Here is a 17,005-nt window from a genome sequence, read left to right as displayed (position 1 = left end):
TGTTTTGTTTCTTTTTCTTTCTGTACTGTTTGTTTCATCTGATTTTATTTTCTGTTAGGAACAAACCTTTTTAGCTTTTTCCTTTTCAGCTCCCGAACGGTCCTGCGAGAGCCCCTTCACAAAAGGGATATGGATTTTCTTGTTCTAAAAAGCTCTCTTCCAAAACTACAATATGAATGATAAAAATACATTTTAAACAATCCTAACAAACAAACAAAAAAAAGTTCCCAACTCCCTGGCATTGTGATGTGGCTACGGGGAAAAAATTACCTTGAAAAAAGCTGTGGCTTCTGTTGTCACTTCGCTGTTCGTTTTGTGCCCCCATACAAAAAAACTGTTCCTCCTTTGTGCGCGCTGTCCTTGCCAAAGCTTTGCTATTGTTCTGCAGGAGGATACCATGGAGGTGGAAGAGTTCTTGAAAGAAGCCGCAGTAATGAAGGAGATCAAGCATCCGAACTTGGTGCAATTATTAGGTAAGTGATAAATACCAAGCAGGGGGATTTGAACTTAAACCCTTGTGCAGTGATATGGATGTTAAGGAGCAGATAAGCTGCTTACCATACCAAGGCTTTAAATACAGACACTTATTGTCTGGCAAAATTCACAATTTGTACCAGTAATACATGGTTTTTAATGATCTCGTCTCCCTAACGTTTTAACTTGCCAGAGCCTGAAGCAGGAAATTAAACCCCTCTGTTAACCAGCTCCACGCACAGCCCGTTCCCTGTGCGAGCCCTGTATTTCCCCGTTAGAGGTGTAAATTGCCTTAGAAGACAAAATGCAAAGACGCATTGACACTCTGAAACGTTCAAACCAAACTTTGTCGTGGCCCTTAGGGGTGTGCACACGGGAACCTCCTTTCTACATCATCACGGAGTTCATGACGTACGGGAACCTGCTGGATTATCTGCGCGAGTGCAACCGGCAGGAGGTGAACGCGGTGGTGCTGCTGTACATGGCCACTCAGATCTCCTCAGCCATGGAGTACCTGGAGAAGAAAAACTTCATTCACAGGTAGGAAGGGCACTGAGCACCCCTGAATCTCAAGATTTGTTTTCAGATTATCCCGGTGCTGACTTCAGATGCAGTCCACGTCCCACATTTAACACGCTGCTGTGCTGCGTTCTCATCCTCTGCATTGACCTGTCTGTAGGATGACCTTCTAATTGGTTTTCTCTGTGCTTTTTTTTTTTCTTTTTTTGAAGCAGGTTAAAGACATATCAGTACTTTTATAGTTTGGACAAATGCCTTAGCTCTAAATGCTTCCTCAGGTAGCAGGCTCTTAATGGACCAGATAAGCCTCTGCTCTCCCTTGATTCCAAGAACTGCTGCAGGCAGTTGGTGCTGCTGCGTGTGGACAGGTGCTCAGAGCAAAGCCTCCCTCTTAGTGCCACCTCACCGTGTGTCCGTTCTCCTTTACCTTGCTTTTTTCATCCCCTATGGGGACTGTTTTCCATTATTGACCAGATTGCATATTTGACTTTAATAAGCATCTTTGCAGTCTTAAAGTCCCAAAGACTCTGACCTTTAAGCGTGCTGCAATTATGGCTAGAGCTTCGCATTCTTCGTCTGTAGAAATGGCCTCCTAGCAATATAATGACACATCCTGTGCGAAGGTTTGAGAGTCACCGAGTTTAATACAAGATGTTCTCTGTGCCACAGCGTGACCTTTCCTACCCAATTAGCTGGAATATGAAATTAGCACGTGTTTTTTTTATAGAGACAAATATGAAGATCGTGTGTAAAGTTCTAGGTCTTCCTCTAAGACATGCGTTGCCTTTGCTGCCTGAAAGGCTTGTTTAAATGCTTCTGTCAGTCAATAAAGTGAACGGTGATGCTGCAAATTAAATTTTTTCCACCCTTTGATTTGCTCTGTTGAAAGTATTTCATCCCTTCAGCCTGTAGGAAGTGAACTTTAAAAACTGCTTTGTGTGAATCCCATTTGTCTGCTCTCCTGTTCATTTCATTTCCCCTTATTTCTGATGACCCATTTATCTAAAATAAATAGTAGCATTTTTTCCTTATCAGCCACCCCCACACCCACCTACCCAATTATTTTAAGAGTGTTGTCACAATTCGCATCCATGAATTCAAACGCTGGGCTGTGACCTCATTTAATGAATCAGGAAGGAGGAGGAATTTGATTATGAAGAGGAGCTTTTATTTAGACACACATTGTAGTAATCAGCATTGATAAGAAGATGCATTCAAAAACATAGTGGAAATTTAATGGACGTCTACTAAGACGTACTTTTTAAAATCTACTCTGGCTGAGCAGAAGAAACAAACAAAAGAAACACATTTGAAGAACATCTCACGCTTTCTGGTAGAATCAATTTTTAGTTCAATGTAACATAATCTGAAGAAGCGTTTTTAGTAAAACCCAGTATTAGGAGAAATGTAATTCTGTGCTTTACATTTTTATCCTCATCAAGCATTTCTGAGGGTGCTAACAGCACGTCTGTGGCAGGGAGGTGGCAAACGCGGCGTGTGCATCTCTCACCTGCCAGGGTGAAGGCAGGTGAAAAAATGTGGAGGAAAAGCTCGATTTGCTTATTGCTCAGTCTTTTAAAAATGTAAGTGCTGATAGCAGAGACCACAATAGGTTTGAAAAGGCCAAAATCTCTCCTGTTTGAAGATTAGGGCTTTGAACTGAAAGGGTGAGAAGAAACTGTTGTCTTGCAGCTGCCCACGCAGGCTTTCTTCTGCCTCCTTGCCAGGCAGCTGGGGTTGCTGCTTTTTCACCGAGCTGTCCATATGGTCACCGATGACATTTTTGTGTTGGCTGTGAAAACATTGCGTTGTAAGATGTGGTGTTCTTAAGAGGAAGCAGAGCATAGCTGGGGATTAAACCTGGTAGTCGAACAGGGACTGGAAGAAGAATTCTAGAGAGTGACTGGTGTCTGGGGTGATGGAAGTGTTGGAGAGGTGGGCAAGAAGCGAGGCATCGCAACTTCTTTAATTCAGTGCTCATCCTCGGCTATTGATAACTTGAGCACTGACATTTCTTACAATTATTTTTATCCTGAGGGTGGCAGCTTTTATTGAAAGTGAGGGGGCTTCTTGAAGCTTTCACTTCACATTAAGAAAAAAAAAAAAGTTTGGATGACAGTCTTACAAAGCCGGAATGGAAAATCACTTTACCTCTTGCATGTATGCAGAACTCCATAATTTCTGTGTAATACTCTGATCTAAATAATCACATGCAGGCCCAGGCTTCTTCGGGAACAGCAAGTTTCCTTGCTATTGCCAAAACTGAGATGACAGACCACTCATTGCCTGGTTTTGTTCTTGTTTTTAGGGACCTCGCTGCCAGAAACTGCCTTGTAGGGGAGAACCACTTGGTGAAGGTGGCAGACTTTGGCCTGAGCAGGCTGATGACAGGCGACACGTACACTGCCCACGCTGGAGCGAAATTCCCCATCAAGTGGACTGCACCAGAAAGCCTGGCCTACAACAAGTTCTCCATTAAATCTGATGTCTGGGGTAAGAATTTTATGTACAAACAAATTGGGATTATAGCCTTGCGTAGCCTTCTGTTGCAGGGCTGTGCAACGAGTACACCGTGAAACGTTTCAGGAGAGAGCACGTTCCCTGGCATGAGCTGTGCTGTTCTGTGAGCTTGTCAAAGTTCAGGGATGAATCTGTGCAAATTCAGTCCTTGAGTGGAAAACTGAGGATGCAGACCTGGCTTTGTGTGTTTGAGTCGTTGGCAAGTATGAAAATAAAGGATGCTGTAGTGTTTAGAGAAATGTCTGGAATGGGGCTGGAGGGCACCAGTGCTACTGACTTGATAGAGTCCTGGCACAGAGCTATGAAGCAATATATTGTGATATAGCCAGGAAGTTTCAAACTACTTTATGGAGGAAAGGGAGAATCTGGTTCATTTTTATGTTAAAAAATTATGTGTATATCTGTCTGGTGATAGCTCCGAGCTCGTCTTTCTGCATTTTAAAAGAATAATCTTTGGAATGAGATGAGCAGAAACAGAGAGAAAATTTGATGACAAATGGTTATTGAAGAGCCCTGAGGTGCTGGTGATAAGACTAGGCTTAGCTAAATGGAGCTAAATTCTATCAAATCTGACTGTAGAAAATTTCATTGTACTTTTTATCAGCCTTTCTTTGGATTTTATATCTCTGCCATAGCTGTTGGTCAAATTCTCAAAAGTGCCCAGTGACATAAGATAGAAGTTGGTGGGACTTGGTCCCAAGGGCACTTGAGAAATGTTATCCTGAGCATCTTTTACATATATATATATATATATAAAAAGAGCAGGCAGTAGGAAAGCAGCAGCAAAGTTTTCTGCAGATTGGAGGAAACGGTGCGGAGGAAGGCTTCATTTTGAAGGAACTTTTAGGGGACGACTGATAGAAAACGTTCCAGAGATGGCAGAGGACAACCCTGCTGAGGTCTGTGTGCTGAGCAAGGTGTTTCTCCTGCTCTGGGCTGGCATGGGATGGCGCTGGCCGTTGCTGGGTAGCTGCCACAGTCCTCAGGATGCTGCTGAATTGCTGGCGGGGCTGTAGGGATCCCTGTCATATTTAAACAGCGGAGTACTCGGGGAATTTCCAAAAGGATATTGGGTGTCTTTAATTAAGGTTAGTGTAACCTTGCAGAGCGGTGGATTAGGGGATCTGACTGGAGCACGCCAGCCATCCCCAGAGGCCACGGCTGCTGCTGGCCATGCCAGGGTTTGGATGCTTTTCACCTCGCTGCCTCGAGACAGAAATCAAAGAAAATTGTGCATAGAAATGTCTCATGTAAATTGCCCTTGGTGGTGTTACCATGTAATGTGATGTGATTTCCTTACTTATGCAGAATTGTAATCGCTTTCTCTTCAGTTTAAGGCCAGAATGGGGTGACTGAACTAATTACATGCAGGTTGCTGAACTGGTGTTGAGTCTATTCTGCATGCCTGACTCCTGGGTTAGCTGCCTGACCCTGGCGCTGACCTGCACCGGGTTCTGGGACTTGAACGCCTCGCCTGGCTTCAAACCTTTTTGTGCTCTCCCTTTTGACTCTTCAGCTTTCCCCGTGACCAAAATATCTCACCCCCTCCATTGTCTCCTTCGTAGCAACTGCTGAAAATCTCCTCTCACTGCTGGGTCCCTGGTTTCCCCTCCAGTCTGCAGCTAAACAGGGGTGCCCCAAAAACCACCGAGCTATTAAAACGTGCGAGTCCTCTAGGGAGAGGCTGCAGATGAGAGGAGCTGTCAAATTGAGAGAGAGACTGCAGTGCAGCAGCGAAACAGTTTCAGCTAATCCACTGTGAAGCCTCTTAATTGTGCCTTTTAATAGGACTTGAAGGATCTCAAGGCGTTCAGGTTTGAGACAACTGATACATTGAAAATTAGTCTAATTCTACCCTGTCATATCTCAGGAAACTCGTCTGTGCTGATGACGAGGCTCGTTACGCTGCTTTAACATTTAAGCTGCTGCCGAGCATGGGATCTGAGCCACCCAGAGCTGGTTTAAGTGCAGCACTGTTTAGTGACTACACCCACTAAACATCCTCTCGAATTGAAAATGAAAACAAAGTTTATCGATTTTTTTTTTCTTTCCCCCACTGCAGCTTTTGGTGTTCTGCTGTGGGAAATCGCGACCTACGGCATGTCCCCGTACCCCGGGATTGACCTGTCTCAAGTCTATGAGCTGTTGGAGAAAGACTACCGCATGGAGCGCCCTGAAGGCTGTCCTGAGAAAGTCTATGAGCTCATGAGAGCGTGTAAGTTTCCTCCAGCCCTGCAGTTGGAAATGCTGCTATTTAGCTCTGCAGAGACGCAGTAGGAGAGCCAGGATCTGGCCACACGCAGCCAGACACGAGAAGCCCTCTGCCAGTTGTAGTGGAGATGCAGAACTGTGCAGAAATGCGTGCTTCAAACCGCTTTCCCCAGAGGATGAAAGCAGTGCGAAGCCAGCCATCCTCTGCTGGGAGTACGTGGGCCTTCGGGAGGGGGTTGTTGTGCAGCTCAGTGTTTTCTGTCTCCTTTTTCCTGACAGATTAACAAAAGGCTTGTGCTCCAAGGGTGAAGCAGGAGTTTGTTAGGCTTCTGAAGGGACTGGCGTTGCTCTTCCACTGTGGCCTTTTGGTACATGACTTCTGTAGTGCGATAGTTTTTTTTTTCTTCCAGGGGTGCTCAGCACCTACTGTTACTTCGGCTCAGTGGTGCTTGCCGACACCCAGCAGCCTTCAAATCAGATTTCCACGTTGGTATTTTCTCTTGGCCATTTTATAAAAAGGGATCCGTGATAGCTGGCACCTCCTGGCGTAGTGTGACGAATGTCCAGGGCTGGTGGGCACTTCTGAGCCGTGGTGTTTTTGCAGGCTGGCAGTGGAGCCCCTCCGACAGGCCTTCCTTTGCTGAGATCCATCAGGCATTTGAGACGATGTTTCAGGAATCCAGCATATCGGACGGTAGGTCTTGGGGCAGGCAGCTCCAGGGATGGGACGGGGACACTCGTGTCCTTTACGTGTAGCTTACAGGCTGCTTTGCGGTGACACTCAGCCATGGGTTCCAGTGCCTGGTGTAAACAGTGTAGAAAGCAGCCACACACTTATGTGGGGGCTTCTTCTGGGTCTGATTTTAAAGGGCCAAATGGCTGAACAACCTTAGGGAACTTCTGCTTGGTGGTGTTGGCTTTTCTTTTGTGTAATTAACTCTGAGCAGTATGATAGTTATTTATTCTGTCTATTATAGTGATTTTTTTTTGTCGTCTGTGTATTGCAGAGGTGGAGAAGGAATTGGGAAAGAAGGGCATGAGGAGCGTCGTGAGCAATTTCCTCCAGGCCCCAGAGTTACCAACCAAAACACGAACGTCAAGGAGAGCTGCTGAAAGCAAAGATGCCAACGAGGGTTTGGAGACTGCACATGCTCGAGGCCAGGGGGAATGTGGTAGGTTTTAATTAAAGTCATTATTCCTTCAGGAAATACAGGGGAAAACAAAATGCACGTCCAGGTCTTCACCTAGGAAAAGCAGTGTCTAAAAGCAGGCGCCACCTTTGTGGATCAGTATTGTGCTTCTTGGTGACACGCTGCCGAGATCACTTCCCTGGGTTCAGAGCTCCTTTTCTCATTTTTTTCACAGAAAAGGAGGGCTGTTAATCCTGGGACCAGATAAAAACACACAGCATCTGGGAGTGTGAATGCTTAGCTGGCTGAGGGGCTGGCGCTATACCTGCCGTTGCTTAGAGAAGCCCTAGGAGTCGTTTTAACTTAATGGCTGTCTCCTACAGCTCCCCATAGACCAGAGCCTGAGCACAGAGCTCTCTGATCATATTCTCTTCCCATTCCCTGGTAGGAGCTATCAGTGGGATCTCCCACTGCATCCGAGTGCTGGGAAATGTGCTGTGTTCAAGGCTCTTTACACTACCGCTCTGCATAATTTAAAGCAGGACGATTGCTCAGGTTTAGCAAGCCCCGTAAGAGAGGTTTCTTCAGTGTTTCATCGTAGCAGGTTTGTGCTCGTAGTGCTGAAGAGTATTACTCTTGGCATCTACCAAACAGAATTTCAGCAAGGGACGAGGAGATATTTACAGAATCTTCCATGAAATTAAACTCTATTCAATCAGTGTCTTCAAGCACTTACCTTCCATTTTGGGGTAATAAAAGCAGTGGTAAAACACTGAATTTGTACAGAAGGTTTGTATCCAGATCGTTTGAAAAATAACAAGATAAAACAAAATACATTCTTTTTTCCAGCTTCTGGTAAGCACGCCTTACATGTAACTGACCTTTTTTCTGTAATGACAAACTCACCTAGTAGCTCGTGTATCAGTAGCAAATGTACATCTAGACAAAGGAAAAAAATAAAAAAAATACAAGAGGGAATGTAAAATCTGGGAAAAAGAAAGTGTCAGTGACTTAAGCAGAAAGGAAGGTTATTTACAGAAGGGCTTGGAAACACTGATTTATAAAGCAACTTAGTTTTCTAATGAAAATGAAAGGACTCTTCTGCTTCTTTTGTAAAAAGGTAAGAATAATGAGCACAGTGTGCCCGTATTTTTTGTTGTAACTCAATTAATACAACACAGTGTTGAAGACCAGTGGTAAATCCAGCCTGCCATATATAGGAAATATAATTGCCTGCTATTACGAGCTTTGAAGTAAAATAACTTCATTTAAATACTTAAGGGCTTTGAAAGCTTCAAGTGCAGCAGGAATAATATGAATTTAACACTAGGCTGGGAATTATTTCATTCTTCCTTGTGAAAAAAATACGTATTTCACACTGAAGCTTTATTGCTGATTCCTCTTCAGCTGTCAGTGTTTTCATAGCAAGCCAGAGTCTGGAAGCCAAAACTTAGTGAAAGCTGCTGCTTTACTCTGCTAAGAAGCATCCTCTTCCTCCCTGTCTCTGCTTCGTCTCCCTCTGCTACCTGCTTGAGCTGTACCCTAAAGGCATTCCTCTCGAATTAGCATGCCATCGGAGTGCCTGACCTCGAATGAGACCCCCAGTCAGTCAAATGCAGAGCCCTTCAGGACTCTGTAAAAATTTATTATAAACCGCTATTCATTTTTAAATACCTCTTGTAACTGGAGAAAGGGTCACCCCATCATTTCCTCCTGGCGCGGTCCTGCTGAAGGAGGCTGTTATCCTCCCTTATTGTACAGAACTGACCATCTTTGCGGCGCGGTGACCTGAAGCATTCAGCTGTCAAGGGATGTCTTGATTTCTGCTTGTGAAAAAAGTTATTTCCATTCCCCGTGAAGGCTGGTATCAGGGAAGGAGGTTAGGAGTATCAGAATCGAAATGAACGAGGAGCCTGGGGATTGAGGTGGGTTTGCGGAGATGTCCTATTAATTCAGAGGGTCAGCTGTTCCGAAGGCAGCAACAGCTCAGGGACCAAAGAAAAGGCCTCTTTATATTTATCTTCTCCTCAGGATGAAGCTTAGACAGCTCTCCGGATGCTAGGGTGGGAATCTGAACATAAGCAGTTGGTGTTTGGATGTTGCTGTTTAAATCAGAAGCCTACAGGGAAAGTCGTTTGGCAGCCAAGCCCTATATTGGCCACCTCGGGAAGGAGTGCGTGTAGGATTAGGCACCGCATTCATTCAGCCTGGGCTTCAGTGTAGCCGTGCTTGCTTTATTCCTGATCTGAAGCTGGCTTTCCTTGTGGAATCTGCACCTTTTTGGAGGTGCTGCGGTGGTTGGATCCAGGAAGCAAACAGCTTGTCCTGCCCATTGAGGCGCAGCTCAGCAGTCTCTCTTCTTTCCCTTGCAGACCCTCTGGACCACGAGCCTGCCATTTCCCCCTTGCTCCCGCGGAAGGAGAGGGTGGCTCTGGAGAGCAGCTTGAACGAAGACGAGAGGCTGCTTCCCAAAGACAAGAAGCCCAACCTCTTCAGTGCCCTTATCAAGAAGAAGAAGAAGACTGCCCCTACCCCTCCGAAGCGGAGCAGTTCCTTCAGAGAGATGGACGGCCACTCGGACCGCAGGGCGGGCGGCGAGGAGGAGGGCAGGGATGCTGGCAACGGGGCTTTCACTGCGCCTCCCGCAGATGCAGGTGACCCCTCCAAATTTCAGGGCCCGAGCAACGGGGCTGGTGTCACCAACGGGGTCGTGGCCGGGAACTCCGGGTTTTTATCTCCCCACTTACGGAAGAAGTCCAGCACGATGAGCATCAGTCGGGGGGTGGCTGGCGAGGAGGAGAGCAGTTCCAACTCCAGCAAGCGTTTCCTAAGGTCCTGCTCAGCCTCCTGCGTGCCCCACGGAGCCAAGGACACCGAGTGGAAATCCGTGACTCTGCCTCGGGATCTGCAGTCCACGGGACGCCAGTTTGATTCCTCCACTTTCGGGGGACACAAGAGCGAAAAGCCAGCGCTGCCTCGGAAGCGGGCAAACGAGGCCAAGACTGACGTTGCTGTCAGGGGGACGGTGACCCCTCCTCCACGGCTGCTTAAGAAAAACGAAGAGACCGGCGACGACGTCTTCAAAGACACGGAGTCGAGTCCTGGCTCCAGCCCTCCGACTCTGACGCCGAAACTCGGCCGTAGGCAGCCTGCCGCCCCTCCTTCCTCCAGCGTGCTGCACAAGGACGATGGGGTCAAATCCAGTGCCTTAGGTACCACTGTGACAACGGACCAAGGTTCTGCTGCCAAACCCAACTCCGCTGGGTTTGCAGGTGCCAACAAGGCTTCTGAGGAGCCCCGGCTGAGGAGGCTCAAGCAGACCTCGGAGTCGGCAGGGAAGGACAAAGGGAAGTTATCCAAGCTGAAGCCAGCCCCTCCGCTTCCGCTCTCTTCGTCCTCCGTCGGCAAGGCTGGAAAAGTGGCTCACAGCCCCAGCCACGAAGCAGCAGCAGATGCGGCGTCGGGTCCGAAATCCAAACAGTTGACTCAGGTTGCAGATGCTGCCAGCAGCGACGCCCTCAAGCCAAACCAGCCCGGGGAAGGCGTGAAGAAGCTGGGGATCCCCTCCGTACCAAAGCCACAGTCCTCCACCAAGCTGCTGCTGAGCACGGCCACCCCAGCTGCCTCCTCCTCCTCTGTGCCCTCCGCCCCAGGCGGGGAGCAGCCATCGTCTACAGCCTTCATCCCTCTCATATCCACCAGGGTGTCTCTGCGGAAGACCCGGCAGCCCCCGGAGAGGATCGCCAGCGGCACCATCACCAAAGGGGTGGTGCTGGAAAGCACGGAGGCTCTCCGGCTCGCCATCAGCAAGAACTCGGAACAAATGGCGAGCCACAGCACTGTCTTGGAGGCCGGCAAGAACCTCTACACCTTCTGCGTGAGCTACGTGGACTCCATTCAGCAGATGAGGAACAAATTTGCCTTTCGGGAGGCCATCAATAAGCTGGAGAACAACCTACGGGAGCTTCAGATCTGCCCAGCGACGGCTGGCAGTGGTCCTGCAGCCACCCAGGACTTTAGCAAACTTCTCAGTTCGGTGAAAGAAATCAGCGACATTGTTCAGAGGTAGCAGAAGCCAGGTTTAAAAAAAACAAACAAATAAATCACAGTGGGCCAAAGTCAACTGTTGAGAGAGTAACAGCGTGTGTGGACTGACAAAAGGACTGGGGCGTTCAGGACAGGGCTGTGCAAAAGCCACAGGCTGTTTGCAGGTGCCCCAGCTCCAAAGAGCAGGGCTGTGCTCAAGAGGCACTTTCCACCCTCTTGGCCCAGATTCCCTGCGTTTCATTTACTCGTAATCGTCTTATCTGTGGAGTTCCTGCCTTGTGGACTACAAGTCTGAATGCTGATGTCACATCATGCCTTTTTATTAATATTTTATTGCTCTGGACGGACTGCTAAGACTGACGCCAGACTGATGGACACTGAGATGCCAGCCTCCTCGGGAGGACTTCCTACTGCATTTCCATGCCCTCCCTCTGCCCCGCTCCCAGGACTGGTGTTTGACTAGCAATATAACCATGGCGTGTCTCGGGAGAGTTGCAGCGTGTCCCCGAATCCAACATTTACCTGGCAGCAATGCAACACACCTGGAGCTTGGGGAGAGGAGGGGGGGGAGTCCTTAAGGTAACTTTTAAAAAGGCTAGAATGCTACAAGTGATGTTTACCCAAATCCTTCCTCCGATTCCACCCGCTGCCCCCTGTATCTGTGTTTTCAGCATTTTCTGCACGTTGTTGAGCCCAGGTGAGTTGCTTGAGCTCCAACCTAGTGGCACGGGAGCCTGCCTGCAGGTCTCCCCGGCAGCGATATCGGACTGGAAAGGTCCAAAGAAGGACGTTGCTGCTGCCCTCTCGTTACACCCAGCGTTAATTGGGGTGGAGGGCTGCAGAGCAGGCCTGGGAGCAGTGGGCTGGTGCTGAGCAAGGCATCGCTCCGTCAGTGACGGGAGGGGATAGCTTAGGGTGAGTTCAGAGATACCACTGTGCCTCCAGCAGTTGCTTCAGTTGAGCTTGCGCATCGCGGATGGGCAAGAACTGCTGTTCCTCTAGGTGCATTTCCAGCCTTTTTTGTATGCTGTGAGCAGAGATGGGACCTGGCTTCTGCGCTCCTGTACAGCCCGGTGCTGCCCTTGCCAGCCCAGCGCCGGGTCCCCTCCAAGAGCTCAGCTGCCAGTGCTTAGGGGTTGAAACCATCGCTGCCTTCGTGCTTCGTTCCACCCAGCGGCGTACAAGGAGCTGTGAAGACTGCAGGCACCTCTCCTAGGGTAGGTCTCCCGAGGAAGCTGCCAGCAGGGCTCCTGGGCTTCCTTCCCAAGGTCCTGAAACCTTCCCGACTAACGCAGCACGACTGGGAACTAACTGTGACTCGTGACAATAGTGAAAGAACAAGGTTTAGGGCTATTAACAGTGCAATTTAACTCTTTAACAGTTCCAAACAAGAGAAAGAAAAAGAAAAAAAAAGAGGCATTTTCTCTGTCCTGTCCCCCTGTAACTCTTGTGGCCCCTCTTGTGTATCTGAAACACTAATTGCCTTCCATTGTATTTTATTCTGTTCTCTTGGGGACTGTTTGTTTTGTATATGATTTCCAGTAGTTCACTCTTGTGTGTTCACGCCACTTCTCGCCCTCACAGCCAGCCATGACTTAACACGTGACAAATGTTTAAAAGAAACTACACACTTCTGCCACAGGCTGCCTTTAAAATGTAAGGAAAAGAAAAAAAAAAAAAACAAAAAAAAACCTTGGACTGTCTCTTTCCTGGAGGTACTGTTTTTACTTTGATAACATATTGTGCCACTATATTATACATTTGTATCTCGTTATTACACACTTTTGTAGACTTGTCTTTTTTACAGTGTGTAAATAGCTCTGTCCTTCATCTCTGTGACACTTCGGGGGGTCGTTTCCCCCTTAACTCGGTCTGCTGCAGATGGTTTCTGTACGCGACTTCCAGTCCTGCCTCCTCTCTTTCCTCTCTTTTTCAGTTTTTTTTTTTTTTGATTTATTTTTTATTCCAGTTCTCTCTCGCGTAGTATATTTAAAAATAAATCAATGTTGAGGAAAACCCGTGTCTGTCTGTTAACAAATATTTTCAAACCCAGCTACCTCTGCTGGGAGCCCCCATCCCAAAAGAGTCGATCCCCCTCGGAGCGGGCAGCAGCAGCTTTCCACGCTCTTTGATCCAGCTCTGAAAAGTCAGGAGAGGGAAAAAAAAGGACGCAGGGAATAAACCAGGAGGCTCATCTGTGTCGGGCTGCTCCCCGGTCAGCCTGGAAAAGATGACAAGAAGCAGGAGGCTGCAGTTGGCAAGCGTAAATTACTCAATGACCTGCACTTGGCAAGGCTCAAACTTCCTCAGCCAGGTGGTGGTGGCTGATAAATGCGTTCCCAAAGCTGCGAGGGGCTCCTGGCTGGTTTGTGGCTGTGACCCACAGCAAAAATCAGTGCCCAGGCTGCTCTTCGTCTGCGTCTCTGCCATAAAGACTGGTAGGTGGCAAATTTGGGGCTGGGGGAAAACAATGAGGGGACCTGAACACAACTGTCCTGGGATCCCGACCGTGCTCGCAGGGGAGCGGTGTGGGGTGGCAGAGGTCGGGGGTCCTGGCTGGGGAAAGCCCTGGGACGTGCGGGGTTGGGGGTGCAGGAGCAGGATTCAGGGCTAAATTTAGCAGCGTACAGTAGGAGTTGATTTAACAGATCGATGCATTTAACAGTTTGATTGCTCCAATTTTCAAGGCTATTGAGCTTGAAAGTGAGAGTGCTCTGGGGGAAGAATAGCTGTGTTTGTGTTTTTGTTTTGCTTTTTGTGTCTTTGAAATTACAATGTTCGCTCTTTTAAGTTTGCCTTTAATGTCATCCTGCTTTTTTTTTTTTTTTTTTTTTCCGACGAGCTGCTTGTCATAAGATGGGAAACGTGGTCAGTGCTCTGCGCTCAACTCCTTTATCTCACCAGCTGAAGGAAGGCTGGCGGGGCCGGGATGCTGCAGGACAAGTGGCACTCAGGTGCACGGAGCTCTGCCCGCCCGGGGATGCTCTGGGGCCAGCCTCTGGGATGGAGCCCAAGGATGGAAATGGGGCTGGGGTGCCCTCAGGGCTGTACCCGGCCCAGGGGAGGGTAACGGGGAGCTTCACAGGGGGCTGAGCACTCGCTCCCGTTCATTTCCATTCATTTTTACCCCTCCCCAGGTCAAAGCGCCGGCTTTGACTTTTTGGGTACGTTGCAGGAAGGGTTTTGTGCCTCGCTCAGAGCCGGGCTGTGCACGGAGAGCTTTCATCCTGCTGCTCCCAGCCCCTTCCCTGCGACACCCAGCGCTGTAGGGCCGGGGCTCTGCTGGCTCCCAAAACCTCCCCTGCCCCCCCCCCCCCCCTTCAACAGCACCGGGTAAAATTGATCAGTGCGCCTTTATTGACCATTTGTACACTCCAAAGAAATGGGGGGGAGGGAAAAAAAAAAAAAGAAACGTTGCCATAGAAACACTGATAGAGCTCCCCCCCTCCTGGTCCAGCTCCCCACCTCCTGCAGGGGGTCCGGAGGAGCCGAGGAGAGCCCGGAAATTTTGGGGTTGGGGGCCAGGCCGGGCTCAGCACCCCCCTGTGCCAAACACCAGCACCGAACCGCGGTGTCCTCCGCGTCCCTGCAAGCCTGGAGTCCTCTGCAGCCCCCAGGGCAGCCTGTCCCTCTGTCTGTCCATCCATCCGTCCGTCCATCCATCCTCCAGCACCTGCCTGACCCACGGGCAGCCTCCTCCTGCCGCTGGCAGCTCAGCCCCGGCCCCGCGGCGCGGCGTTAAGTGCAGTCTGCCTGCTGGATATTACAATGCGCCTCTCGGAGAACTGATTTTTTTTATTTTTTTTCCCCCTTTTTTTTTTTTTTCCCCTCCTCCAACCAAGTCCTGACACCGTCGTTGATTTTTTGAGGGTGCAATTTAGCGCTCGCCCTAAATAATAATTGCCCTGCTGCATTTTCCGTGCCTGCCATGAAATATTAGGGGTCGTTAGGCGCCTAACTCGCCCTCGGTGCCTGCGAGCCAGGTAGCCGGGCTGCTGATTGCGAATGTCTCTGCCTGCGGCGGCAGGCACAAGAGCAAACGGCGCTGTTGGCGTTGGCAGAGCTAAATCTGCCAAAAAGGAAAAAAAAAAAAAAAAAAAAAGGAGGAGAAGGCAGGCGCTGAGGAGCCGGGCTTGTTCTTCACGGCCGTGGGTGTGCGAGCTTTTTGGGGAGCTCTGTCCCCAGCTGTACCTTTGGCAGGGGGGGTTTTGGAGCAGCAGGGGTGGGCGCTTCAGCATCCCCCCGCCTGGAGGCTCCTGCAGCTGCTGGGCTGGGCAGGGGTGGCTGCGGGGACTGGGGAAGGAAGGAGCCCAATTTTGGGGGAGGCCTCGGGGTGCCGGGATGGGGATGCTGCAGCTCGGTCATCGCCATGGCACCCGCTGGGGACGGGTCTCTGTGTCGGCTCGGGGCTGGCGGTGCAGGGGCGGATTTGCCTGCTCCCGTGGGGATTTTTGAGGCTAAGAAAGATTTTCCTGAACCCCGCTGCTTTGTCCTGGTTTGCAGGCAGGAGCTCTCCGAAGTGGCATCTTGACACTAAGCAGAATTTGCTGCTGGAGGGACACCCCCTGCCATCCTCCAGCCCCCCTCCGCCCGGCCCCGCTGCTCCCCAGCCCCGTACAGGCCATGTCCCCAGGGAGGGGACGTGGGGCACCCTCCTCTTCCTCCCCTGGGGCTGGGGGAGCTGCCGTGGTGCCCCCCCGCCCCAGATTTCCCCACTGGAATCTCAACAGCAGCTCCTCCGCGGCGTCCTTCGGTCCGAGCAAACCCAGGCGAGGTGTCAGGAGAGGAGGGGACGCGGCACACCTCCCGGGGCCCCCTCCAGGAGGTGTGTGGGGGGGTCAAACCCTCACCCTCACCTCCCGAATCGGAAGGTGAAGCCGCCTTTCTTCCTGCTGTAACCGCTGAGCTCCTCGGCCAGGTTCCCCAGGGTGCCCCCTCGCTTCTCTCCCCCGGCCGGCAGCGGTGCGGGACCCTCCTGCCTGCCCGGCTGCCCCTGCGGGCCCCCACTCCACGTGCCGGAGCCCCGCAGCTCCCGGGCGATGCCGAGCAGGGTGCTCAGCTCCTCGCTTCGCCTCCGCTTCGGATTTGGCCACCAGCAGGGTCCGGGGGCTTCGTCCAACTCTTCTCGGCAGCCGGGCTGGAGCGCGGGTCCCTCCGCGGGGTGCCGGGGCTGCTGCGGCTCTCCGGGAGGGAAGCAGGCCCCCAGGGTCAGCAGGAGGAGGCAGGACAGCGAGGAGGGTGCTCTCATCTGGGGGAAGCACAGCGAGGGAGGGATGCGGTGAATAATGCGGCGTCCTCGGGTCCCGTGGCCGCAGAAGGGCTGCGGATGGGTGGCACGCGCTCCCCAACCCGCTCCGGGTGCCCTCGTCTTGATACAGAGCAGCCCTCCCCAAAAATCTGCTGCAGCACCTGCCAGAAAAACCCCTCCGGCTCCTCCAAGCCTGCTGGGGGGCCGCTCTGCACCCCCGTCTCCTCCCAACCCCGCTCCCCTTGGTGGCAGCGGCCCCGTGCCCCCAAATTGCAGCCCCACAGCTCCTGCCCTGGGTTCGGGCTGGGAGCGGGGCCGGTGGCAGCCGCAGCCTCCTGCTGCTCTCCGAGGCACCGCGGGGAGGGTTTAAGTGCCTTCACCTCAGCACTGCTCGGCTCCAAATGCGCCGCTCCCACCCGCGGTGCCCCCATAATGCAGGGGAAGGTGCTCGCCACCCCCTGCTTTATGGGGCCGGGGGCGCCCCGCAGGCAGCAGGGTGGGCTGAGCAGCGCAGGGGTGACCTTCAGGGCTCCTCCGCCGCCCCTTCCTCCTGCTGTAAAAACTCAGAGAGGGGAAGTGGCATTTTTGTTTTCTATGTTTTCCTTTTTTTTTTTATTTTTTTCTTGCAGGAGATGTTGCCTTAAAAGTCACCGCGTGCAGCACGGGGCGGCCGTGGGTGCTCGGCTCTCCTGCCGCAGACCCCACTGAACCCAAACCTGGCTCCCCGCCCTGCCCTGCTTTGCTTTGGGGTGCTCCGTGGCCTCACCCACACCTTGCCGTTGCTTTGGGCTCTTCCAAAATGAAGCCAAACCACTCCAGGAAGCCACCATGAGGTGCACCAACCCCAACCCCAACC

General features: G+C 50.9%; 2 protein-coding genes across 6 annotated transcripts in view; one reads left to right on the top strand and one right to left on the bottom strand.

The window, feature by feature from the left end:
• Positions 1-12,917, top strand: part of ABL1 (ABL proto-oncogene 1, non-receptor tyrosine kinase) — a 68,315-nt gene extending 55,398 nt beyond the window's left edge. For all 5 annotated transcript variants that reach the window (XM_068656943.1, XM_068656942.1, XM_068656944.1 and 2 more), the window contains 7 exons: positions 389-473; positions 837-1,014; positions 3,302-3,486; positions 5,576-5,728; positions 6,329-6,418; positions 6,732-6,896; positions 9,227-12,917. In XM_068656943.1, the coding sequence (XP_068513044.1) occupies positions 389-473; positions 837-1,014; positions 3,302-3,486; positions 5,576-5,728; positions 6,329-6,418; positions 6,732-6,896; positions 9,227-10,923 (2,553 nt within the window). In that variant the 3' untranslated portion in view covers positions 10,924-12,917. The remainder of the gene's footprint in view (positions 1-388; positions 474-836; positions 1,015-3,301; positions 3,487-5,575; positions 5,729-6,328; positions 6,419-6,731; positions 6,897-9,226) is intronic.
• A 2,836-nt stretch (positions 12,918-15,753) lies between these two features.
• Positions 15,754-16,149, bottom strand: QRFP (pyroglutamylated RFamide peptide). The gene has a single exon (XM_068657399.1). It carries the CDS (start codon positions 16,147-16,149, stop codon positions 15,754-15,756), a length of 396 nt encoding a protein of 131 aa, XP_068513500.1.
• Positions 16,150-17,005: the final 856 nt, after the last annotated feature.

Source organism: Anas acuta, chromosome 20 (assembly GCF_963932015.1).
Source record: "Anas acuta chromosome 20, bAnaAcu1.1, whole genome shotgun sequence".
NCBI lineage: Eukaryota > Metazoa > Chordata > Aves > Anseriformes > Anatidae > Anas > Anas acuta.
The sequence above is the reverse complement of the archived record's forward strand: the minus strand, read 5'-3'. Positions and strand labels throughout refer to the sequence as shown.

Coding starts and splice junctions, on each gene's coding strand:
- QRFP (XM_068657399.1), bottom strand. CDS start 16,149: ATGAGAGCACCCTCCTCGCTGTCCTGCCTCCTCCTGCTGACCCTGGGG.